Source organism: Oncorhynchus mykiss, chromosome 15 (genome assembly GCF_013265735.2).
Source record: "Oncorhynchus mykiss isolate Arlee chromosome 15, USDA_OmykA_1.1, whole genome shotgun sequence".
Classification (NCBI taxonomy): Eukaryota; Metazoa; Chordata; class Actinopteri; order Salmoniformes; family Salmonidae; genus Oncorhynchus; species Oncorhynchus mykiss.
In genome coordinates this window covers 17351278-17377217 of record NC_048579.1, presented here as the reverse complement: position 1 = coordinate 17377217, position 25940 = coordinate 17351278, and the positions used below count along the sequence as shown (strand labels likewise).

At 42.1% G+C, this 25940-nt stretch overlaps 1 protein-coding gene across 1 annotated transcript in view; it reads right to left on the bottom strand.

Moving 5' to 3' along the window:
• LOC110490933 (histone-lysine N-methyltransferase 2C) overlaps positions 1 to 25940 on the bottom strand; it is a 228806-nt gene that overhangs the window by 95745 nt on the left and 107121 nt on the right. The window contains exons 14-18 of the mRNA XM_036945610.1: positions 14523 to 14642; positions 13469 to 13588; positions 12586 to 12690; positions 8866 to 8970; positions 6374 to 6555 (exon numbers count right to left, since the gene is read on the bottom strand). Of these exons, the coding sequence (XP_036801505.1) occupies positions 6374 to 6555; positions 8866 to 8970; positions 12586 to 12690; positions 13469 to 13588; positions 14523 to 14642 (632 nt within the window). The remainder of the gene's footprint in view (positions 1 to 6373; positions 6556 to 8865; positions 8971 to 12585; positions 12691 to 13468; positions 13589 to 14522; positions 14643 to 25940) is intronic.

Sequence of the window (25940 nt, the reverse complement as noted above, 5' to 3'; positions counted from 1 at the left end):
AGACGCAGAGAGAGAGCGAGACGCAGAGAGAGAGACAAAGTGACTAAACTCTGATGCCCAAACACTTGGCATGCCTTGGAGTTGTTCTCAGTGGACAGACTAGGGTCCCCAGGCACATCACAATCCACACAGGCACAAATGACCTGAGGACCCAGCAGGAAAGGGTGGCCACAGCGCAAGGGAGTGATTGAAAAAGCTTCTTCCACTTTCCCCAATGCACAAGTGGTCATCTCTACCCTGCTACCACGAAAATACTTACACCCTGCCACCACACAGCGGGTGAATGAAAGTGTTTTGCAAGATTGTGCCTCAAACCTAAATGTCTACCTGGCCCACCACCCCACCCTCAACTTGAACAGCCTTTACGACCAAGTCCACCTCTACAAGGCACCAATCCCAACTTTTGACAGGACCCTGAAGGACGTCACCCTCAACCGTAGCCCTAGAACCTCACACAGGAGCAACGGACATCCTCCCAGACCTGCAAGACCCCTCCTGAAGGACCTGCATCGAGAGAACACACAAAGAGGACCTACACCCAGAACACAGCATCACCAGCCACACCCCAACCAGATAAGACCACCCCAAGCAAACCCTGGCCACACCCTATAAAGGCCAACGCATATCAGACCTGTGTCCCTTCTGCCCACCCCATGCCCCCCGCCACTGCGGCACGGACCTCAACATGACAGCAGGACATATGCCCAGGCCGTGAGCAGCGCAACAGGCCCAAGCCCACTATTTACACCTGCCCAAGCCCCATCCTGCGACCTAAGCTGTACATAACTGATGCTCTGCTCACACCTACTGTGATGGTCCAGGCATAAATTACACAAAAACACCACTAGACACTATGGAACACAAAGCTTTTACAATCTCATCCTGGAATATACAAGGTCTGAGGTCATCTGCTTTTGGCCTAAAGAGCATGAACCCAGACTTCATCAAAGAAATTGGAAATACAGATGTTGTCAACCTAAAATAAACATGGTATAAAGGAGACTTGCCCTCTAGGTTACAGAGAGCTGGTAGTCCCATCCACCAAACTACCAGGTATGAAACAGGGAAAAGACATAGTTGGTATGCTAATTTGGTAAAGAGCAGACCTAACCCACTATTAATTAGTCAATACAGGAACATTTTACATCTGGCTAGAAATTAATAAGAAAATTAAATCAGAGAAAAATGTCCTCACGGGTGCTGCCAATATCCCCGATAATAGAATCCACATACTTTAACGATGACAAGGTCTCCATCTTAGAGGGGGAGATCAACAATTTCCAGGCCCAGGGACATGTACGAGTCTGTTGCGACCTAAATGCGAGAACTGGACAAGAACCTGACACCCTCAGCACACAGGGGGACAAGCACCTACAGTTGAAGTCAGAAGTTTACATAGACTCGTTTTTCAACCACTCTACAAATTTCATGTTAACAAACTACAGTTTTGGCAAGTCGGTTAGGACATCTACTTTGTGTATGACACAAGTAATTATTCCAACAAATGTTTACAGAAAGATTATTTCACTTATTTACTGTATCACAATTCCAGTGGGTCAGAAGTTTACATACACTAAGTTGACTGTACCTTTAAACAGTTTGGAAAATTCCAGAAAATGATGTCATGGCTTTAGAAGCTTCTGATAGGCTAATTGACATCATTTGAGTCAATTGGAGGTGTACCTGTGGATGTATTTCAAGGCCTACCTTCAAACTCAGTGCCTCCTTGGGTGACATCATGGGAAAATCAAAAGAAATCAGCCAAGACCTCAGATTATTATTTATTTTTATATAACCACAAGTCTGGTTCCTCCTTGGGAGCAATTTCCGAACGCCTATGCAAGTATAAACACCATAGGACAAGGGCGCCTTCATACCGCTCAGGAAGGAGACACATTCTGTCTCCTAGAGATGAACGTACTTTGGTGCGAAAAGTGCAAATCAATCCCAGAACAACAGCAAAGGACCTTGTGAAGATGCTGGAGGAAACAGGTACAAAAGTATCTACATCCACAGTAAAACGAGTCCTATATTGACATAATCTGAAAGGCCGCTCAGCAAGAAAGTAGCCACTGCTCCAGAACCGCCATAAAAAAGCCAGACTTCGGTTTGCAACTGCAAATGGAGACAAAGATCACACTTTTTTGAGAAATGTCCACTGGTCTGATGAAACAAAAATATAACTGTTTGGCAATAATAACCATCGTTATGTTTGGAGGAAAAAGGGGCGGGCTTGCAAGCTGAAGAACACCATCCCAACAGTGAAGCACGGGGGTGGCAGCATCATGTTGTGAGGGTGCTTTGCTGCAGGAGGGACTGGTGAACTTCATAAAATAGATGGCATCATGAGGTAGGAAAATGTGTGGATATATTGAAGCAACATCTCAAGACATCAGTCAGGAAGTTAAAGCTTGGTCGCAAATGGGTTTTCCAAATGGACAATGACGCCAAGCATACTTCCAAAGTTGTGGCAAAATGGCTTAAGGACAACAAAGTCAAGGTATTGGAGTGGCCATCACAAAGCCCTGACCTCAATTCTATAGAACATTTGTGGGCAAAACTGAAAAGGCATGTGCGAGCAAGGAGGCCTAGAAACCTTGACTCAGTTACATCAGCTCTGTCAAGAGGAATGGGCCAAAATTCACCCAACTTATTGTGAGAGGTTTGTGGAAGGCTACCCGAAACGTTTGACGCAAGTTAAACAATTTAAAGACAATGCTACCAAATACTAATTGATTGTAACTTCTGACCATTTAAGAATGCGATGAAATAAATAAAAGCTGAAATAAATCATGCTCTCAACTATTATTCTGACATTTCACATTCTTAAAATAAAAGTATTGATCCTAACTGACCAAAAACAGGGAATTTTTACTATGATTAAATGTCAAGGATTGGAAAAACTGAGTTTAAATGAATTTGGCTAAGGTTTATGTAAACTTCCGACTTCAACTGTACCTGGAGGTGACAGCAATCCCTCCCCCATATGCCTCCATAGACAACATAACCAACAAAAACGCGTCGTAAATCTGTCGGACGCTGGGTATGTACATAGTCAATGGCAGGCTTCGACGGGACTCCTACAGTAGGTACACCTACAGCTCATCTCCTGGCAGTAGTACTGTATACTACTTTATCACTGATCTCAACCCAGAGTCTCTCAGAGCGTTCACAGTCAGCCCACTGACACCCCTATCAGATCACAGCAAAATAACACTCTACTTGAACAGAGCTATGCTCAATCACGAGGAATTACAGCCAAAGGAACTGAATCATAGTACGACATGCTATATATGGAAGGAAAGTAGTGTTAAAAACTTGCCAAAAAACTATTAGGCAACAACAAAGTCAATCCCTTTTAGACAACTTCCTGGACAAAATGTTTCACTGTAATAATGAATGTGTAAACTTGTCAGTAGACAACCTAAACAGTATATTTGACCTCTCAGCTTCCCTATCAAATCTAAACATTTCTAGCAGACAACCTAAAAACAATGACAAATGGTTTGATGAAGAATGCAAAAACCTAAGAAATAAATTGAGAAACCTATCCAACAACCAAAAACATAGAGACCGAGAAAACTTGAGCATACCCCTTCACTACGGTGAATCACTAAAACAATACAGAAATACACTACGGAAAAAGAAAAAGACAGCACGTTAGAAATCAGCTCAACATAATTGAAGAATCCATATAATCTAACCACTTCCGAGAAAATTGAAAACACTAAACAAAAAACAATATGAAGCGTTATCTATCCAAAATGGCAATGGATAAACCACTTCTCTAATCATTTTGCTCTATAACAAAGAACAAACACCAAAAACATATACAGTGGGGAGAACAAGTATTTGATACACTGCCGATTTTGCAGGTTTCCCTACTTACAAAGCATGTAGAGGTCTGTACTTTTTATCATAGGTACACTTCAACTGTGTGAGATGGAATCTAAAACAAAAATCCAGAAAATCACATTGTATGATTTTTAAGTAATTAATTTGCATTTTATAGCATAACATAAGTATTTGATACATCAGAAAAGCAAAACTTTATATTTGGTACAGAAACCTTTGTTTGCAATTACAGAGATCATATGTTTCCTGTAGTTCTTGACCAGGTTTGCACACACTGCAGCAGGGATTTTGGCCCACTCCTCCAGGTTTCGGGGCTGTCGCTGGGCAATACGAAGTTTCAGCTCCCTCCAAAGATTTTCTATTGGCTTCAGGTCTGGAGACTGGCACGGTCACTCCAGGACCATGAGATGCTTCTTACAGAGCCACTCCTTAGTTGCCCTGGCTGTGTGTTTTGGGTCGTTGCCACGACCCATCTTCAATGCTCTTACTGAGGGAAGGAGGTTGTTGGAGATCTTGTGATACATGGCCCCATCCATCCTCCCCTCAATACGGTGCAGTCGTCCTGTCCCCTTTGCAGAAAAGCATCCCCAAAGAATTATGTTTCCACCTCCATGCTTCACGGTTGGGATGGTGTTCTTGGGGTTGTACTCATCCTTCTTCCTCCAAACGCGGCGAGTGGAGTTTAGACCAAAAAGCTCTGTTTTTGTCTCATCAGACCACATGACCTTCTCCCATTCCTCCTCTGGATCATCCAGATGGTCATTGGAAAACTTCAGACGGGCCTGGACATGTGCTGGCTTGAGCAGGGGGACCTTGCGTGCGCTGCAGGATTTTAATCCATGACGGCGTAGTGTGTTACTAATGGTTTTCTTTGAGACTGTGGTCCCAGCTCTCTTTAGGTCATTGACCAGGTCCTGGTGAGATCTTGCATGGAGCCCCAGACCGAGGGTGATTGACCGTCCTCCTGAACTTCTTCCATTTTCTAATAATTGCACCAACGGTTGTTGCCTTCTCACCAAGCTGCTTGCCTATTGTCCTGTAGCCCATCCCAGCCTTGTGCAGGTCTACAATTTTATCCCTGATGTCCTTACACAGCTCTCTGGTCTTGGCCATTGTGGAGAGGTTGGAGTCTGTTTGATTGAGTGTGGGGACAGGTGTCTTTTATACCGGTAACGAGTTCAAACAGGTGCAGTTAATACAGGTAATGAGTGGAGAACAGGAGGGCTTCTTAAAGAAAAACTAACAGGTCTGTGAGCCGGAATTCTTACTGGTTGGTAGGTGATCAAATACTTATGTCATGCAATAAAATGCAAATTAATTACTTAAAAATCATACAAATGTGATTTTCTGGATTTTTGTTTTGTCTCTCACAGTTGAAGTATACCTATGATAAAAATTACAGACCTCTACATGCTTTGAAAGTAGGAAAACCTGCAAAATTGTCAGTGTATCAAATACTTCTTCTCCCCACTGTACATGATTAAATACAAATCTTACATTAAACTATTGAAGACTACCAGAACCCACTGGATTCTCCAATTACATTGAATGAACTACGGGACAAAATACAGACCCTCCAACCCAAAAAGGCCTGTGGGGTTGATGGTATCTTAAATGAAATGATAAAATATACAGACAACAAATTACAATTCGCTATACTTAAACATCATTCTTAGCTCTGGCATATTTGGAACTAAGGACTGATCACCCCAATCCACAAAAGTGGAGACAAATTTGACCCCAGTAACTACCGTGGGATATGCATCAACAGCAACCTTGGGAAAAGCCCCTGCATTATCATTAACAGTAGACTAGTACATTTCCTTAGTGAAAGTACCGAACAAATGTCAAATTGGCTTTTTACCAAATTACCATAAGACAGACCACGTATTCACCCTGCACACCCCAATTGACAAACAAAACAAAGGCAAAGTTTTCTCATGCTTTGCTGATAAAAAAAAAGTTTGACTCAATTTGGCTAAACAAATGGATGGAAACTAGTGTTTCCATTATAGGAGATTATAAAATCCATGTACACAAACAAGTGTGGTTAAAATTAGCAGAAAAAACACGTCTTTCCACAGGGCCGGGGGGGTGAGACAGGGATGCACCTTAAGCCCCAACCTCTTCATATATATCTCAGAGAGAGAGAGAGAGAGACGCAGAGAGAGAGAGAGACGCAGAGAGAGCGAGAGAGACGCAGAGAGTCGCAGAGTGAGAGACGCAGAGAGAGTCGCAGAGAGAGAGAGAGAGACGCAAAAAGAGCGAGAGAGACGCAAAAAGAGCGAGAGAGACGCAGAGAGCGAGAGACGCAAAGAAGAGAGCGAGACGCATGGATGAGAAGACACATTATAGAGATGGAGAGATAACAGATGAGATACTAAGGGAAAGAATAGAGAAACACAAAACTTAATTCTAAAAACATTTGACAGCATCATTGGTGCAGCCAGACAAGCTCTGATGCTTTGATTGGCTGTGCTGTGCTCTGTAATTAGCAGCAGTCACGACATATACACACCACTTGCACTTCCAGCTGCCCTTGGGCACCGTCTGCAGGGGTGGGTCCAGGCAGTATGTGTGGTAGCTGATGTCACAGTTGTCACACAGCAGCAGGCGGCCTGGGTCGCTGGCCTGGCCGCACGCCTCGCACACTGTGCACTCCAGACAGCGCCAGCCTTTACTCAGTACCACCCGGGTGATCTGGTGGTACAGGGGGGCAAAGGTTAGAGAGGGGTTAAAGGCGCAGAGCAGGGATAGGAAGCCCCTTTAAGGTCAATTTCAATGGAGCATATTGACTAATGGCTGTATGTTCTATATTTACATAGTAGGGGAATAATCAAATCTAGTTCCCAGCAGCACATCTTCCAGGTTAAAGGTCATTGGTGAGCTATTTGTCAAAGGGATGCACCGGTATTTATTAGCCAATAAACCATGGATGCAGAGGGCGGATCAAACCAATTGAGAGAAAGACCCTCCACCCTCACAATTATGTGCTGAAAGCCAGACAACAAATACCATAACAAGCTGACGTTGGTGGAACGTGGGTGGATTTCCACTTGCATAGTTTAGCCACCCAGATTATCTCCATTAAATGTTTTTTTTATTTCAGTACTCAAATCTGGGTGAGGTATTTATAGACTGCATAGTAAACTGTTACCCAATATCATTACCCAATTACTCCTAAATGTATCATGGGCTTACTTATAAACACCACTTTGTGCCAGTAGGCCGCCAATTCCATTGGATCCAGCAGACCGAAATGGATGCCAAAAAAGAGACTTATTCTCACCATGTTGTCAATAACAGGTACATCTCTCTTTTACTAGCCTTGTAATAAAAATAAATACAAATTACAACCAAGCAGCCAATGTGTATAGCCGTGAGTGAAATGTACAGTCACACTAAGTGCTGCTGAGCGCACTTGGCTACCAAGGGCAATTAGCCGTTTCGCTAGCTACCGGGGGCCATCAATAATGCCGTCTCCATCATTCCTGTCCATTAGCTTCCGCCAGTGCGCCGCGGTGCTGCTAACATCAATCGGTTTAATCACTGTGTTAGCTGGGATGGGTGCGATTGGCTGGCAGAGGCAGGCGTGATGAAGAAAACCTGTGCGTGTGTGTGAGTGGGTGCGCCTGTGTCTGATAGTCTCCCATTATTGAGTGAGTGCTTTTTTTTCCAGGGGGAGAGATTAAAAGGGGGATGGGCACATTCTATATTTAGGGGCCAATTCACTGAACACACTGAGCCAGAATAGGCATAAGGGCAGCATGCATATGACGTTCATAAAAGTAAAACTTCTATACAGTCTATTGATTTTATTTTAGAGGCTGTGTTCCAACTAGAATGGAATATGACAATGGTAGGCAAGCCGGCTTGGAGTGGCGACTGCTTGAGGTGATATTTGTGAAAAACTTAACACTATATCAAAGGAAACTGTCTTAGGCCCTTATTTGTCTGCCAGAGGGGGTGGTGTTGCGGGGATAAGGCTTGGCGATAAATCCATCAATAGAATCCACACAAGGTACTTAAAGTGAAACCTGTTAATCATCCCAGTATTTATTTGACACCTTGGCTCAAAGCTGCTTGGGGAAGTTGGCACAGAGCCTAATACAATCTGTAGGGAATCCCCTGGCGACTACACTACAACCAAACTATGCATACATGTAGCCACATACACAAAATGTTGCTGTTTTAAAGCTAACTTCCTGCAATTTTACACATTTTGCCACGGGGTGGAGAGACCATTTTAATTTTAAAGCTAATTTCCTGCAATTCTACACATTTTTGACATGGCTTATGCCATGTTCTTATGCCATCTGAGCAGTGGTGTAAAGTAATTTAAAGTACTACTTAAGTAGTTTTTTGTGTGTATCTGTACTTTACGATTTATATTTTTTGGCAACTTTGACTTTACTACATCCCTAAAGAAAATATTGTACTTTGTCTTTCATACAATTTCCCTGACAACAAAAAGTACTCGTTACATTTTGAATGCTTAGCAGGACAGGAAAATTGTCAAACTTATCAAGAACACATGGTCATCCCTACTGCCTCTGGCCTGGTGGACTCACTAAACACAAATGCATCTTTTCTAAATAATGTCTGAGTGTTGGAGTGGGTGCCCCTCCTTATACGTGTACGTTTACTTTTGATACTTAAGTATATTTTAGCAATTACATTTGCTTTTGATACTTAAGTATATTTAAACCAAATACTTTTAGACTTTTACTAGTATTTTACTGGCTGACTTTTACTTGAGTAACTTTCTATTAAAAAGGTATCTATACTTTTACTCAATTATGACAATTGGGTACTTTTCCCACCACTGCATCTGAGTGCCTCAAGCAGAACAAAATCAATGGAGGGGTCCCATGTCATGCTAAATGCATTTAGACACTGCTAAATGCATATAGGAGAAACAATGCAGTGTTTATATACATACACATTATTGGTTGCGGATTAACTTTTGAGACATACTGTAGGTCTGGTATAGGAAAGAGAAGGGTTCACCTTGATGTTGACACAGAAGGGGTGGTAACACTGGCCACACTGGGAGCAGGCCAGCAGCCTGCCCTCTGACCCCTGGCCAAAACTCCCACACACCACACACATGTCCTGTATAAGGGAGAGAGGGGGAGGAAGGGAGAAGAGAAAAAAAAGAGAAGTAGACAGAGAGGGAAAGAAGGAGGTAGGGAGAGAAAGATGGAGAGGTGGGGGGGTCAAGAGGCAGCAGGGGAGTGAGAGAAAAGGATGTGGAAGGAAAAGGAGAGAGTGCATAAGTAATGGGGGAAAGAGCAGGTAAACAGAAAATGGAGAGAAAACAAGAGAAAGTTAAGTTTCTTGACATTCATAAACATATGGCTCTCGGGATACGTTCGTCTTCCACGATAGAGCATCTCTTAAGAGCCTTACCTCACAGCAGGATTCATCTGTGTCTTAGGGGTGTGTGTGTGCGCGAGTGTGCGCATGCATGTCCATGTGTGGGTGTGTGTTTGTGCGTGCGCTGCAAAAATGGCCAGACACAAATGAGTGGAAAATTTGGAAGAGAAAACAAGGCCAAGAAGAGACTAGTAAACAGGCTGTCCAACAAGAGACTAGTAAACAGGCTGTCCAACAAGGCCAAGAAGAGACTAGTAAACAGGCTGTCCAACAAGGCCAAGAAGAGACTAGTAAACAGGCTGTCCAACAAGGACAAGGGACTATCATAGCATCATCATACAAAATGCATTTTTAATGTTTCATCGTCTCTAATAGCTGTAGTATTTTTTCACCAGCATGCATATTCAAATATGTACAGTAGGGCTGACCCCATTTAGTCGATTGGTCGATTGTTTGGTCAATAGGCTGTTGGTAGACAGAGATTTCTTTAGTCGAGCAGTCACAATTAATACATTTTATTTTTCACAAGACACGTGTCTGATTCACGCCTGTCTCAGTGGACTAATCCATTGCGCACGCCATGAGGAAGGCACAGTTCATCACTAAGATATGTGATATTGAAATTGTGTATGTTATATTATGTAAAAATATTATGGTGCAACACTAATAAATATAATATTTTATAACAAATGTGCTTTTTCCCGTATTGGATACGGTCACTGTCCGCAGTTCTGAAACAATCTTCAGTGCGCCGTAGAATTGGCGCCTTTCCCTATGTTGCCATCTGCATAATAGCAAAGTTACTAGCATATTGGGAATGAGAACAATGCGGCTGAGGCAGCACAGACGAGTCAACAGTCCTTGCTTAAGCCTAATTGTTTAAGAAAATTGAGGAGAGGTGAAACCCCAACTTAATTAAGTCTTATAATCAATAGCCTAACTGTTAAATGCGCCTGACTTTATAAATCATCCATATTTAAATATCTACAGAAATAAGACAGATCTTGCTTCCGTTGCTTGTTTGAGTGTTTAATAGCCTACTGATTCCGTGAGCACCAAGCCTCATGCAACAGCAAAATATTGGACAAAGCAATTTCACAGATTCAGCTGTTTTTAATATTTTCTTTGCTTTAATCAAGACTTTAGCATTTTTCTCCTTTAGAACAGATTGGTATTAATTATAATGTATTTAGTGTTGTTTACACTGTTCCAAACAGACAGAAATGATATTGTAATCTAACCGCGCCGGTTTGTCACACATATGCATTTAGCTCTCGCTCCCATACCCTCATTTATCTTGATCTCTTTCGTATTGTTATAATTATTATTATGATCGTCGTTATCATTAGTAGGCTTTGTATAGTAGCCTTGTGTAACCACCATCGAGCTGTAGGCCTAAGAGCACATCCGGTTTAGTCTTAATAACTGTAACTTAGTTAGGCCTATATTTCAATATATAGGCTACTGTATCAATCAATCATTCATTTGTTCATGCCATCAAACAGGATATGAGACATTCATGCTTTGAAATACAATCGATGATTTAGTGTTGTTTACACTGTTTCAAATTGTCAGAAACAATATTTTATTATAATCTAACAGTAACGACTTTTGGCACACAATACTCAAGCAATAATTGCTCCTATACCAGCCTTTATTTTATCTCCAGTAACTTCCACAACTAAGTCAAATGTCTTCCACAGATCTGACTTCCCCTTTCCCTGCTGAGCAACCAGTAAACATTCGCCCGTTTCGAGTTTCTTTTTCACTTCCTCCGCATCCATTTTGCTGTCACGTGTTACTGTGTTGGGAGTTTGTTATAACCAATTTCTTGATGTGATTATGACAGGGTATAGGTCAGGCCCAATTGGTCACATGCGATGCATACATGTTTCACGTAAAGAGAGCAAGGGTTGAGCGAATAGGGAATGTTTTTCCTAAACAAATTAGAGATTGATAACTTTTCAGTCAGAAACAAGTAAATGGCTGCAATTATGTTGCAGCTTCAGCACGAACAGCGCAATAAACACTCATGCTGCCTTTGAGCTGCAGTAGGGAGAAGAGCGAGACAACGTGTGCCAGTCACACAGGTTCTAGCTGTAATTTATTTCAACAGTGTGACCATCAGGCTCTTTCTTGAGTAATTTGTGTGTCTTAATTATTTAATCAAACAGTGTGTTAAAAGCATCAGACAAGCACAGTGCATATGTAGTTGATTTTTATTTAAACACAGGGTGTGTGTCTATATATGGAAAAATAAGGTTAAACATTACGACCAATCAATTGGTCAAAACAGGACGACTCTCGGTTGACAAACATTTTTGTCAGTTGGGACAGCCATAATGTACAGTACAGTATTTGGTTATGTAAGACATTTAACAGGCTTTAGGCCTATTCAACAGACACAGCTTGACCAGGGAGGAAGAGTCTGACTGTCCTCCTTATTAAAGTCACCAGTCACTACTGCTATACAGAGCCTTTTCTAAGGAAGACAAGAAGGATTTGACAGTAGAGAGACCACGAGGGGAGTTGAAATACACAGCTTTAAGCAACACACACAGACACAAACAAGCCGGGACTTTGACGGCACAAAGTGTCAATACTCTATTGTTTCAGTGATGTATGATGGTACTGGCCTGTCAGATTGAAGTGTTCTGAAGTTGAGAACATGACCACGGTGTTGGTACTGACCTGTCAGTGTGAAGTGGTCTGAGGTTGAGAACATGACCACAGTGTTGGTACTGACCTGTCAGAGTGAAGTGGTCTGAAGTTGAGAACATGACCACGGTGTTGGTACTGACCTGTCAGTGTGAAGTGGTCTGAGGTTGAGAACATGACCACAGTGTTGGTACTGACCTGTCAGAGTGAAGTGGTCTGAGGTTGAGAACATGACCACAGTGTTGGTACTGACCTGTCAGTGTGAAGTGGTCTGAGGTTGAGAACATGACCACAGTGTTGGTACTGACCTGTCAGAGTGAAGTGGTCTGAGGTTGAGAACATGACCACAGTGTTGGTACTGACCTGTCAGAGTGAAGTGGTCTGAAGTTGAGAACATGACCACAGTGTTGGTACTGACCTGTCAGTGTGAAGTGGTCTGAGGTTGAGAACATGACCACAGTGTTGGTACTGACCTGTCAGTGTGAAGTGGTCTGAGGTTGAGAACATGACCACAGTGTTGGTACTGACCTGTCAGTGTGAAGTGGTCTGAAGTTGAGAACATGACCACAGTGTTGGTACTGACCTGTCAGTGTGAAGTGGTCTGAGGTTGAGAACATGACCACAGTGTTGGTACTGACCTGTCAGTGTGAAGTGGTCTGAGGTTGAGAACATGACCACAGTGTTGGTACTGACCTGTCTGAGAGTGAAGTGGTCTGAGGTTGAGAACATGACCACAGTGTTGTGCATGGCATTCTCCTCCTCTTCTTTCACCATGTACGGCTGCTCCACAAAGCTGGCCTTTAGAGACACACACGGACATGTACGGACACACACACGAACACAGGCACACACATACAGGCACACAAGCAGGAGTTGATTCACAAATTATTCAAAAAAATATTGAAATTAAAACAGATGGTAAGATTGTGTTTAAAATCTGAAAGGTTGAGATAAAAAATAAAATATTGCTTGACCTAGTAAAGTATTTTTCAATTGAGGTAGAAAAGATCTCCCAGGAATAGGCCTGATCTAGGTCTAGGACATGGAAGACGTTCTCATGTGACCAGCTATCACACCTCCAGACTGTGTGTCAATATATTATTATGTAATCCACAGGGACAAACAGGCAGCAGGGTTCCCATCTCAGCATTACCATGCGGCTCTGGTCAACAAGCACGCTGCCATCTAATCCAACTATCTAGTTCGTACAATCAATACAGAATTGACATTTCTATCTTAAAAGGTGCCCACAATGTATAGTATTTAAATGCATGTTGAACACATTTTCTGCGTCAACCACCCACAGTTTTTAGTGGGGGGGGGGCAAAAACATGTCAGTTCCCTGCCCACCGCTATGTATAAAATAGCATTCCTCTCCCCACCACCCCCTCCCAACCAACCAACCAACCCTCATGCCGTGCTTGAGTGTACTGTTCCTCTTGCTAATGTGAGAGCACTCTCTGGGTTAAGCTAAGCACATTAGGCCATTGTTTTATTAATGTAGGCAGAGGAGGAGGAGGACAGAGAGAGGGAGGGAGGTGGTGGAGGGGGATAAAGGGGGGGTGAGGTCTCCTACCCCAGGGGTCATGGCGAGGGTGGTGTCGGCTTTGAGTCCTCGAGAGCGTCCGCGGCCCCCGCGCCCAGATAGGTTGGCCCCGCGGGGCCTCCGCCTTCCAGGGAAGCCCGAACCACGACCCTGTGTGGGAGAGAGAGGGCAGGATAAAAGAGTGAGGGGGGAGAGAGACATTAAGACAGGAGCAAGAGGAGAGTGTGAGGAGAAAGCAAGACAGGAGGGAGACAGGGAGGAGAGAGCAAGACAGGAGGGAGACAGGGAGGAGAGAGAGACAAGAGGGTGAGAGGTGTGTGTCGGGCAGAGAATATCAGAGAGAGCAAGGAAGGAGCGAGAGGGAACGAGCGAGGGGGAACGAGGAAGGAGCGAGGGGGAACGAGCGAGGGGGAACGAGGAAGGAGCGAGGGGGAACGAGGAGGGAAATAGGAAAGAGCTAGAGAGGGATAGAGGAAGGGGAGAGCAGGAAAGAGTAGATCGCGCACGAGAGGGAGGTATGAAGTGTGTATATGCTAACTGATATGAGACTACACATCGCTCAGATCAGTTATAGATTGAAGTATAATAATTGAGCCATGTTGTGAAGGAGTTTATATTTACCTTGTCAGCTCAGACAGAACGACATAACAGTGGAGTTTATGAACTCAGAGCGCGTGCGAGAGAGAGGCTTGTTGTGGCGAGTTAGCGTCAAAGTGGATTCATGTCACAATGTCAGGACTAAAGGGTTGCGGTGGGGGTGACAGAGATGGGGGTCAGGGGTAGCCTGGAAACCCAGACTGTGTGTATTGAGTTTGTTTCACTCCACTATCAGTCTGGGATTCCTGTCGTCCCGGCAATGCTAACAACGCTAAATGCTAACTATGTTAACTTATAGAATAATAACGCCATTCATAAAGGAGGTGCAAAAACAATGTTCACATGGATTTGCCTTCACTACGTCACCGCAGGAGGCACCATGTGCTGTGTCATGTCCTAACCTGTCCCCACCTGGCCGGGCTAAACCACTGAGTGAAAGGGAGGGAGGGGGATTGGACATGGACATCATAAGAGCGCTCCATTTTACCACTCTCATGCTCCAGACGGGCACCTCCTGCAGCTGCCTGTTTTTTGGGCCATCCCACCCCCCCTCTGAGGGGTCCTGCTGGGACCAAGAGCTTGCTGCCCTATGGTTACTCCATGCTCCCTGATTGGAGGAGGGGTGGGGGTAGGAGGAAGAGGGGTTGGGAGTGGGAGGGGACAAAATGCAGCAACATAAATGCAACAGCCAAATGCAAATGTCAAACAAAGCAACAAAATAAATGATAATACATGACATTATAAAAAACAGCCAAGAAACCAGTGAGATGAGACGTTTGGGAAAAATCCTATACATGAGTGGAGGGTAAACTGAATTCAACTCAATTTGGAGATTCAGTACAACTCAATTTGAAAATCTGTTACAAACAAAAGGGAGATTGTGAAATATCGATGTCTGCAAGAAGAGGGTCAAGTTCAATAGTCGGAGAGAAGACGAGACATTGCACGTTTGCACATCCACTGCTTCCAGTAATTCTACGCCTAGTCAAGCGCTCTGCGACAGTCCGTCCACAACTCCACACTATCCAGTGTCAAGCCTGCCGGGTGCCATGGCAGCCGCCTGTTACTTGTTGGCGTGTTTACAAAACAAGTGATGATTATGTCAGCGTGACGCCACCGCTGCTGTCGAGATAAACACAGCGACCGTCGTCAGGGAATTTCAGATTAAATTGTCACAGGGAAGCGTTTAGCTTGTTTAATGAGCTAATAGGCAAGAGGCTATATAATTAAGCTCAATCACACAATCACAGAAGGCTTTTTCCATTTTTTTTTTTTTTGCAATGCAAAATCATTTCAACTTGATTAATAATATATCACAGCCGTGGGTTAAGATTTTTTTTCTCTCCACTCGCTTCCTGCATTTTTTTGTCTCCATCTCACATTTGTCCCAAACCTCCATTTTCGTCAAGCACTTTTTAATGAAACTGTCGGAATTAAGCAGGAGACAACCTTTTCACTGTGAGTTCCAAATATCTCTAATGATCGCCGCAGGGGGAGTTTTTTATGCAAGCGATGTCAGAATGCACTCAGTAACCCAAAATGTGATTGTTAGGCAACAGGACAGTTAACCGGCGCTGCCCTCAAACAAAGGCACGCTGCCTGCTAATTATCTATCGGTTAGGTTTCTAATTGTCAATTTCAAATGATTTTCTAACAGTTTAAATTGAGGTGTGTTCTGCCTACTCATTAATTCACATAGAAGTACCCCATTTCACTGTTGCAGACAATTTATGTTTGATGCTTTACTGAGCAGGAGAAACTTCTCTCTACGACGAGACCCCAAGCATTTCCCCTGTGTTTCCCCCAGACATTTGCGCATCTCCAGTAAGAAAAGAACCTGCACAAACTTTTTGCACCTGGCATATTTTTCGGCTGGTGCATGCATTGCCTTCATTGTGGTTTCCCTTACATTATAATAACAACAACTTTGGACATGTGCGTTCCTATCAAAGTAAGTGCCTTATTACGTTATTGTAGATTCTGTATATAATGTTGTCGTTTCTACTGTAGCACACCGCATATATGGACCATAATGTATTTACTGTTTTATTCACGTTTTCAAGTACTGGTGACAAATCATGCATACCGATTCTTGCATTGATTGTAATGGACACATGAGTGGTGTAAAATACTTTTTGGAAGGTTGTACTGATTATGATGAGCTAATGCTAAGCTAAATGCCAGCTATGTGTGGCGCCATGTTTGTTGACATCACAATGCATTCTGGTTGTCACGTAAAAGTCAGACCAAAGATGTTATGACAAAACGAGGTGAAGGGATGGTTCACATGACTGACACATGACTATAACTATTGTTACTCTGGGTTGCCAGCTCAGACCCCACATTCCAGGGGTTTTACTTTTAGTTAGGTTTTACTTTTAACTACCCATTTATTGATAAATCCCCCATCATGGTAGTATTTCCTGCATCATATTCCCCCACAATACATTCCACAGTTCTACCCCCAATGTACATGCAATCATCCACAAACTAAATTAACCCCCCCACAAACTCCCCTAAAATGGTTCAACCAAATCTGGCAACCCTGTTTAGCTTTTGCGCTACGGTTAGGCTAGACAGTAGGCTTGTATTTGTAATGATCTGTGAGGCAATAACATTTTATTTGGTTTGTGATTTGTAAAAAAACTGAAAACGACTTGTCAAGTCATGTGCTCCAGTTCTTGTATACACTAAAACAAGTACATCGAAGATTTGTAATATCCTGAAAAGTGGCCAAACCAAGTTAATCTTTTACACGCAGCCATCTCCCAGCTAGCACAGCGGATCTGGGCCGATTCCGGTTGAGAGTCGGGGCACTCGGCTGAGAGTCGCACTCGGCTGAGAGTCAGACTCGGCCGACATCATGCGGACCGAGTCTGGGCCGCCTTCGGCATTATTACTTATGGCTAGGATGCGGGGATTGAGCTCGAGCCGACTACGGTGATAGTTATCTGGCCCAAATGTATTACTTGGGGTTCGGGCCAATTGGGGCTACTCTCTGGCAGATGATTACATGGGCTGCTTTGTATTTTTCCATATTTTCTCACTGTTTCTGTAATAAAAAAATATTAATTCTTTAAGAGTCCGGTGTAGTATTTTGATACTTTGTGTAAGACAATTGATAAGCATTAAAAACCATGTGGATGGAACCTCCCGAGTGGCGCAGCGGTCTGAGACTAGAGGTCGACTGATGAATCAGAATGGCCGATTAATTAGGGCCGATTTCAAGTTTTCATAACAATCGGAAATAGGTATTTTTGGACGCCGATACATTTTTTTTTTTTTTTTACAGCTTTATTTAACGAGGCAAGTCAGTTAAGAACACATTCTTATTTTCAATGACGGCCTAGGAACGGTGGCAGAATAACTGCCTTGTTCAGGGGCAGAACGACAGATTTTCACCATGTCAGCTCAGGGGATCCAATCTTGCAACCATACAGTTAACTAGTCCAACACTAACCACCTGCCTCACGAGGCACCTGCCTGTTACGCAAATGCAGTAAGAAGCCAAGGGAAGTTGCAAGCTAGCATTAAACTTATCTTATAAAAAAACAATCAATCATAATCAGTAGTTGTTGATGATATTACTAGTTTATCAAGCGTGACCTGCGTTGCATATAATCGATGCATTCGCGTAAAAGGACTGTCGTTGCTCCAACGTGTACTTAACCATGAACATCAATGCCTTTCTTAAAAACAATACACAGAAGTGTATATTAACCAGGCAATATTAACCAGGTGAAATTGTGTCACCTCTCTTGCGTTCATTGCACGCAGAGTCAGGGTATATGCAACAGTTTGGGCCACCTGGCTCATTGCGAACTAATTTGCCAGAATTTTACGTAATTATGACGTAACATTGAAGGTTGTGCAATGTAACAGCAATATTTAGACGTAGGGATGCCACCCATTAGATAATATACGTAACGGTTCCGTATTTCACTGAAAGAATAAATGTTTTGTTTTCGAAATTATAGCTTCCGGATTCGACCATATTAATGAACTAATGCTCGTATTTCTGTGTGTTATTATGTTAGAATTAAGTCTATGATTTGATAGAGCAGTCTGACTGAGCGATGGTAGGCACCAGCAGGCTTGTAAGCATTCATTCAAACAGCACTTTCGTGCGTTTTGTCAGCAGCTCTACGCAATGCTTCAAGCATTGCGCTGTTTATGACTTCAAGCCTATCAACTCCCAAAATTAGGCTAGTGTAACCGATGTGAAATGGCTAGCTAGTTAGCGGGGTGCGCGCTAATTGCGTTTCAAACTCGCTCTGAGACTTGGAGTAGTTGTTCCCCTTGCTCTGCATGGGTAACGCTGCTTCGAGGGTGGCTGTTGTCGATGTGTTCCTGGTTCGAGCCCAGGTAGCGGCCAGCTTTCATATGTTCTCCTGTTCTGAGCAAGGAACTTAAATGTTAGCTTTCTTACATGGCACATAATGCACTTTTACTTTCTTCTCCAACACTTTGTTTTTGCATTATATAAACCAAATTGAACATGTTTCATCATTTGAGGCTAAATTGATTTTATTGATGTATTATATTAAGTTAATTCAGTATTGTTGTAATTGTCATTATTACAAATAAAAAATCTATATATATTTTTATTTTAATTTATTATTATTATTATTATTATTATTTTTTTATTTTTTTATTTTTATTTTTTTTTTTTTTTTAAATCGCCCGATTAATCGGTATCGGCATTTTTTGGTCGTCCAATCGGTATCGGCGTTAAAAAAAATCATAAATCGGTCGACCTCTATCTAAGACACATTGCTACAGATGCTGGTTCGAGAACCGTGCCGGCCACGACCGGGAGACCCATGAGGCAACACACAATTGGCCCAGCGTCGTCCGAATTAGGGGAGGGTTTGTCCCGGCCGGGATGTCCTTGTCCCATCGCGCTGCAGCGACTCCTGTGGCGGGCTAGAAGCACACACACTGACACGGTCAACAGGTGTATGGTGTTTCCTTCGACACAAAATATATAATTTTTTTGTGGATGGGTATAATTTGTATGCATAAAATGTATAATAGTAATATTTAAAATTACTAAAATCATTTTGGGGTCGCTTCTGGGGGGGGGGGTTCTGGTAAGATGCCTGCAAAGTCCGCTGAATTCCGGTAGAAGGAAAAGGCCCGATGTACTTGGGCCGATTCTGGGCAGTCATTCATTTTGACTCCGGGCAGAGTACTACACCCAATTCCGGGCAGAGTCAATCAGTTCCAGGAAGAGGGCTGCTTCTGGGTCGATTCCTGGCTGCGTTTTGACTTTGTTTATTTGCATCTTATACTGGATGGCATTCTTGGATTAGGGAGTTTTTACATGTCAAACAAACATGCCTGCCATCATAAAGAATGTATCTGCTCTTAGCTTATGTCTTTTCTAAACAATATGACAAGTCTCCCTTGTGCACACCAGAGATGTGGTAGATTGTAAACAAGTCTAGCTGTTAGGTTGGTAACATATGTTTTGTTATTTAGACTGGTTTAGTTTTTACAATAAAAAGGTACAATTGAGGAATAAAGTTGTGAAGACCTTCATTTCCCATCAGTACAAAATATTGTTTATATGTTTTCAAGACACAATGCTGTCTAGACGCGTTTGTTGAGTCCTACGTTCTGTTGTTACTGTTCCAATCTCATTTTTTGCAACAATAGAGTGGGAGACATTTCAATAGATTCTGTACATAGTGTGTGAGAATGAGGGTGCAAGTGAATGGGGATGTATTAGTTGAACGCATTCATAGATACTGAAAAGAACATGATCATGCCATCTCTAAGCACATGCTTGTGAATACAGTATGCTCAGTTGCAAAGTATAAACGGACCGCAAAGGTTAGGCTGAATCCAAAAACAGGCCAAAGTCAGAGTGAAAGAGTTGGAATTTGGAGAGATTGTGTCTGCACAGTACAGAGACGTTCTTCACAGCTTCCATCTCAAACATGTACGACATACTGTAGTCACAAATATTGTCATACTACCCAACTTCCTGAGCAACCCCATCCCATTCTACACATTATCCATTGAAAAAGGTAGACAAAGCAATAAGACATCATTTGAGCAGACTTTCTGCTCACAGCAATCAACAACGATTACATACAACTGCTGGTTTGTTATGTCGCCACTGCTTTAGGGATGGAACAAATTAGGAAGAATCAAAAAGTGCCAGTCCTGGCAAACTTAAATCTGGTTGTCTGATGCTGTCATATTGTTGAGCCTACCTTTAACGCAAGCCTCAAGACATGACAAGACCATCTAAATCACCATGTAGGCTGTATTGGACCACTAAATTAACATGCAGTTTAGGGTTGGGCGGTATCCGGATTTCCATACCTTCACACCGTGCCATCCCAGGATACACGATATTACTGGTAGTGCACACAAGGGGCGGCAATTTTTTTTTGTACATAAAATCCCAAAACATCACTTACCAGATTGCTAACAAAATGCTAACAAGTACTAAGGAATCACCATAGCGGATACTAAGTAAATGCTAAAGAGTGCATGCAAACCTTTACTACCAAGACAGACAACCCAACTCATATAGTAAGGCAAGTATATTACAACGCAAACCATATATTAGACAGTAGGGATCTTAATCCAGGAGGGGATCGTCTCTGCTGCTGTTACCAAGAAGCTTGACCGTGCATGCTAACGTTAGCAAAAACCCAGCTGGAGATCATTTATTTGGCACATCTTAGATAGTTAAGTTAGTACACAAAAAAATATAAGTGTAACATTCAACAATCTCAAGGATTTGACTGAGTTACAGTTCATATAAGGAAATCAATCAATTGAAATAAATGAATTAGGCCCTAATGTATGGATGTCACATGACTGGGAATTGATTATTATTTTTTTTTAATGGTAGGGGTGTGAATTAGAAAAGAAGTCAGTATCTGATGTGACCACCATTTGCCTCATGAAGTGCGACATCTCCTTCACAAAGAGTTCAGGCTGTTGATTGTGGCCTGTGGAATGTTGACCTACTCTTCAATGGCTGTGCAAATTTGCTGGATATTGGTGGGAACTGGAATACGCTGTGTGTGTGTGTATATGTGTATACACACACACACACATAAATATATATATATATATATATATATATATATATATATATATATATATATATATATATTTATATATATATATATATAAATATATATAAATATAAATATATATATAAATATATAAATATATTTCTAAATAAATATATATTTATATATATATATATATATATTTATATATATAAATATATATAAATATATATATATATAAATATATATATATGTAAATATATATATATATAAATATATATATATATATATATATATATATATATATATATATATATATATATATATATAAAAACAATGTTTTTACATTTTTTGGACGTTATTGGAAAATCAGAGCGTATTTTCAAATACCCTGGGATACCGTATATTAGGTATAAAACCCAACCCTAATGTAAGTCATATTCGACCACTCAACAGTAGATCAGAACAGTCTACGGAGTGATTGACTAAGAACATTGGAGCATGAGGGATAGTTTGAGTGGATTTTCCTTAAGTATTTAATATTGTGTGGAGGAAGAAGATTAAGCATCTTCCTAGATCTTCCTAATCTTGCAGCAATATTAACCATCTGTGTACCAGTACGACCCGTTATCCTCTTACGACAGCCAAGTTCTCCCCCTAATACACATCTATAGGCCTAACTTCATTTTAAAGTATCTCTTACTGCAATGAAACTGCAACATGCAACATAGGCCTAAACACAACAAAAACCAAAGTACACATGGCCAATAGTATGTGGACACCTGCTCGTCAAACATCTCAATCCAAAATAATGGTCATTAATATGAAGTTGGCTCCCCCTCAGCTGCTATAACAGCCTCCAATCTTCTGGGAAGGCTTTCCACTGGAATATGAACATTGCTGTGGGGACTTGCTTCCATTCAGCCACAAGAGCATTAATGAGGTCAGGCACGGGTGTTGATTAGGCCTGGCTTGCAGTCAGCGTTCCAATTCATCCCAAGGTGTTCGATGGGGTTGAGGTCAGGGCTTTGTGCAGGCCAATCAAGTTCTTCCACACCGATCTCGTCAAACCATTTCTGTCTGGACCTTGCTTTGTGCACGGGGGCATTGTCATGCTGGAACAGGAAAGAGCCTTCCCCAAACTGTTGCCACAGATTAGTCCGTCGAACTGCTAGATGGTGAAGCGTGATTCATCACTCCAGAGAACGTGTATCAAGTGCTCCAGAGTCCAATGGCGGCAAGCTTTACACCACTCCAGTCGACCCTTGGCACTGCGAAAGGTGATCTTAGGCTTGTGTGTGGCTGCTCTGCCATGGAAACCCATGAAGCTCCCGACGAACAGTCTTGTGCCGAAGTTCCAAACGGTCTCTGGAAGCAACTCGGTAGTGACTGTTGAAATCGAAGACAGGTGATTTTACGCACTTCAGCACTCAGTCTCGCTCTGTGAGCTTGTGGCCTACCACTTCGTGGCTGAGCAGTTGTTGCTCCTAGACGTTTCCACTTCACAGCTCTAGCAGGGCAGAAATTTTAGAAACTGACTTGTTGAAAAGATGGCATCATATGATGGTGCCACGTTGAAAGTCACTGAGCTCTTCAGTAAGGACATTCTACTGCCAATGTTTGTCTATGGAGATTCCATGGCTGTGTGCTCGATTTGATACCATCAGCAACCGGTGTAGCTGAAATAGCGAAATCCACTAATTTGAAGGGGTGTCCACATACTTTTGACGGAGAAAGTATTCAGACCCCTTGACTTTTAACATTGTTAAATTACTGCCTTATTTTAAATTGATTAAATTCTTTCCCCACCTCAATCTACATACAATACCCCATAATGACCAAGCAAAAACAGGCTTTTAGAAATGTTTGAACATTTATACAAAAATAAAAACTGAAATATCACATTTACATAAGTTTTCAGACCCTTTACTCAGTACTTTGTTGAAACACATTTGGCAGCGTTTACAGCCTAGAGTCTTCCTGGATATGATGCTACAAGCTTGGCACACCTGTATTTGTGGAGTTTCTCCCATTCTTCTCTGCAGATCCTCTCAAGCTCTGTCAGGTTGGATGGGGAGCATTGCTGCACAGCTATTTTCAGGTCTCTCCAGAGATGTTTGATTTTGTTCAAGTCCGGGCTCTGGCTGGGCCACTCAAGGACATTCAGAGACTTGTCCCGAAGCCACTCCTGCGTTGTCTTGGCTTTGTGCTTAGGGTCGTTGTCCTGTTGGAAGATTAATGTTTTCCCCAGTCTAAGGTCCTGAGTGTTCTGGAGAAAGTTTTCATCAAGGATCTCGCTGTACTTTACTCCGTTCAGCTTTCCCTTGAACCTGACTAGTCTCTCAATCCCCGCCACTGAAAATTAACCCCACAGCATGATACTGCCACCACCACCCACAGCCAAGACAACGCAGGAGTGGCTTCGGGACAAGTCTCTGAATGTTCTTGAATGCCCCAGCCAGAGGCCAGACTTGAAACCGATTGAACATCTCTCGAAGGCCCTAAAAATGTCTGTGCAGCGACGCTCCCATCTGTGACCGACCGGCTCAAAATAGGTATTTTGTAGCAAAATCTATGTTTTTTATTTTTTATTATATATATATATATATTTTTTTTTTTACATAGGATAAAAGTAGAAACTCAGAGCTACAAAATGGTATATCATACACTGTATTTTTGAGGAACAATAGGAAAGTAATTCTGTCTTGAAAGTTAATACCTTGTAAACTCACTTTTGAGTAAATGGCTTTTGATTGTTTTGGTACCTAGTGAAAAGCTATTATTTGTCTAAACCCTTTCAGCATCGTTCACACCATCTTAAGGTTTAGCCCCATCCATCTCGTTTTGCTCTCGGAGCATTCAGAGTGCACACCTGACGCTCTGGCTGATGATTTGTTTACCTCTGGATAACATGAAAACAGCCTAACCAGCTCTGCTGGCAACAATTTCATTATGCTTGCCGACATTTACTGACACCAACCATATTCAACGGATGTTGTGCGTTCATAAATTCATCAGTTATTCTGCACTCTGGCATACTCAGACTGAATTTACGAACGCACCCGAAATGTTTACTTGCATTGTGGAGTCTTTTTTTAAGATATGTTGCAAGCTAGCTAGGTAAACAACGTGTAAGGTCATAAACGTCAAGTACCGTTAGCTAGCGGGCCAGCCAGTTAGTTGAACAACAATGAACATAGTGCCAAATCATGTTGTTACTACCCTGCATAAATCTGCTGGGACTTAACCAACCAGGTTCAATGTTAGCTAGCTAACTTAAGGCTCTAACTAGCCAAGCAAACGGCTCTGGGATAAGAATAATAACAACATGCACGTAACGTTAGCTAGGGAGCAAGTCAGCTAAAGTTAGCTTGCTAGCTAACAGTACACTTTAGCTTAAGACATGTAGCTAGCTAACATTGAATTTTAAATCGATTACAATTATTTATTGTCAATCATTCTTGAATTTGTTAGACTATACAATTAAGTAGATTAATGAACTGATAATACATTCATACATTACCTTTTCTCCAATAATTTATGAATGTGATAGAATATTTCATTATAGCATACATGTGTGTGAATAATGTTCATTAAAGTTCATTTGTATATTAATAATAATCTGGAAATCAGGCTGAAATGTAATATTTCTCCTATTGTTCATGTCTATATAGCCTAGGACAATGTGGTAAAGTACTGTTCCTTATCCACTTAATGTATCTGTTTGATATTTCTGATCCTCGCCCCTACCATTTTTTAAAGGTATTTGATACCAACAGATGTTAACAGATGTTAATATCTGTATTCCCAGTCATGTGAAATCCATCTATTAGAGCCCTTTAAATTTATTTAAATTGACTGATTTCCTTATATGAACTGTAATTCCGTCAAATCTCTAAAATGGTTGCATGTTGCGTTTAGATTTTTGTTCAGTATAGTTGTTGCATGTTGCGTTTAGATTTCTGTTCAGTATAGTTGTTGCATGTTGCGTTTAGATTTCTGTTCAGTATAGTTGTTGCATGTTGCGTTTAGATTTTTGTTCAGTATAGTTGTTGCACCTTTAGATCTCCTGTTTTTCAACTGGATATTTTCATCCATTTTTACAATAGTGTTTTCTTGCCAATTACACACACAAAAATTCACCCCATTTTTTCTCCCCAATTTTGTGGTATCTAATTGGTAGTAGTTACTGGCTTGTCTCATCGCTGCAACTCCCGTACGGACTCGGGAGAGGCAAAGGTCGAGAGCCATGCGTCCTCCGAAACACAACCCAACCAAGCCGCACTGTTCTTGACACAATGGTCCCTCCAAACCGGAAGCCAGCTGCACCAATGTGTCGGAGGAAACACCGTACTACACCTTGCGACAGTGTCAGCATGCACTGCGCCCGGCCCACCACAGGACTCGCTAGTGCACAATAAGAAAAGGATATCCCTGCCAGCCAAACCCTCCCTAACCCGGACGACGCTGGGCCAATTGTGCGCCGCCCCATGGGCCTCCCGGTCGCGGCCGGCTGCTACAGGGTCTGGACCCAAACCCTCTTGGTAGCCTCGTCAGGCCAACTGGTTGTACGAATTTGGGATCTTTCGTCCCATAACTGTCCCATAATCAATTTGGAATAGGCTATTTCTGTCACACACAGAACGACAAGCTGACCAATACAATAGGTTAATAAAAAAAATACTCTGGGGGAATAGTAGATTGACATAAGTTGAGGAAAAGTGAAGGAATTCGGTAAGGACACATGCCGTTGCATCCTCGAGTTCCTTGTTCTGTTAAGATTAATTTCCATAATCTAAATTGTGCTTTCTGTCATTCTGAACTCTGTGGGTGGATGCCCTAGTCAGGTTACAAATGCTTATGGT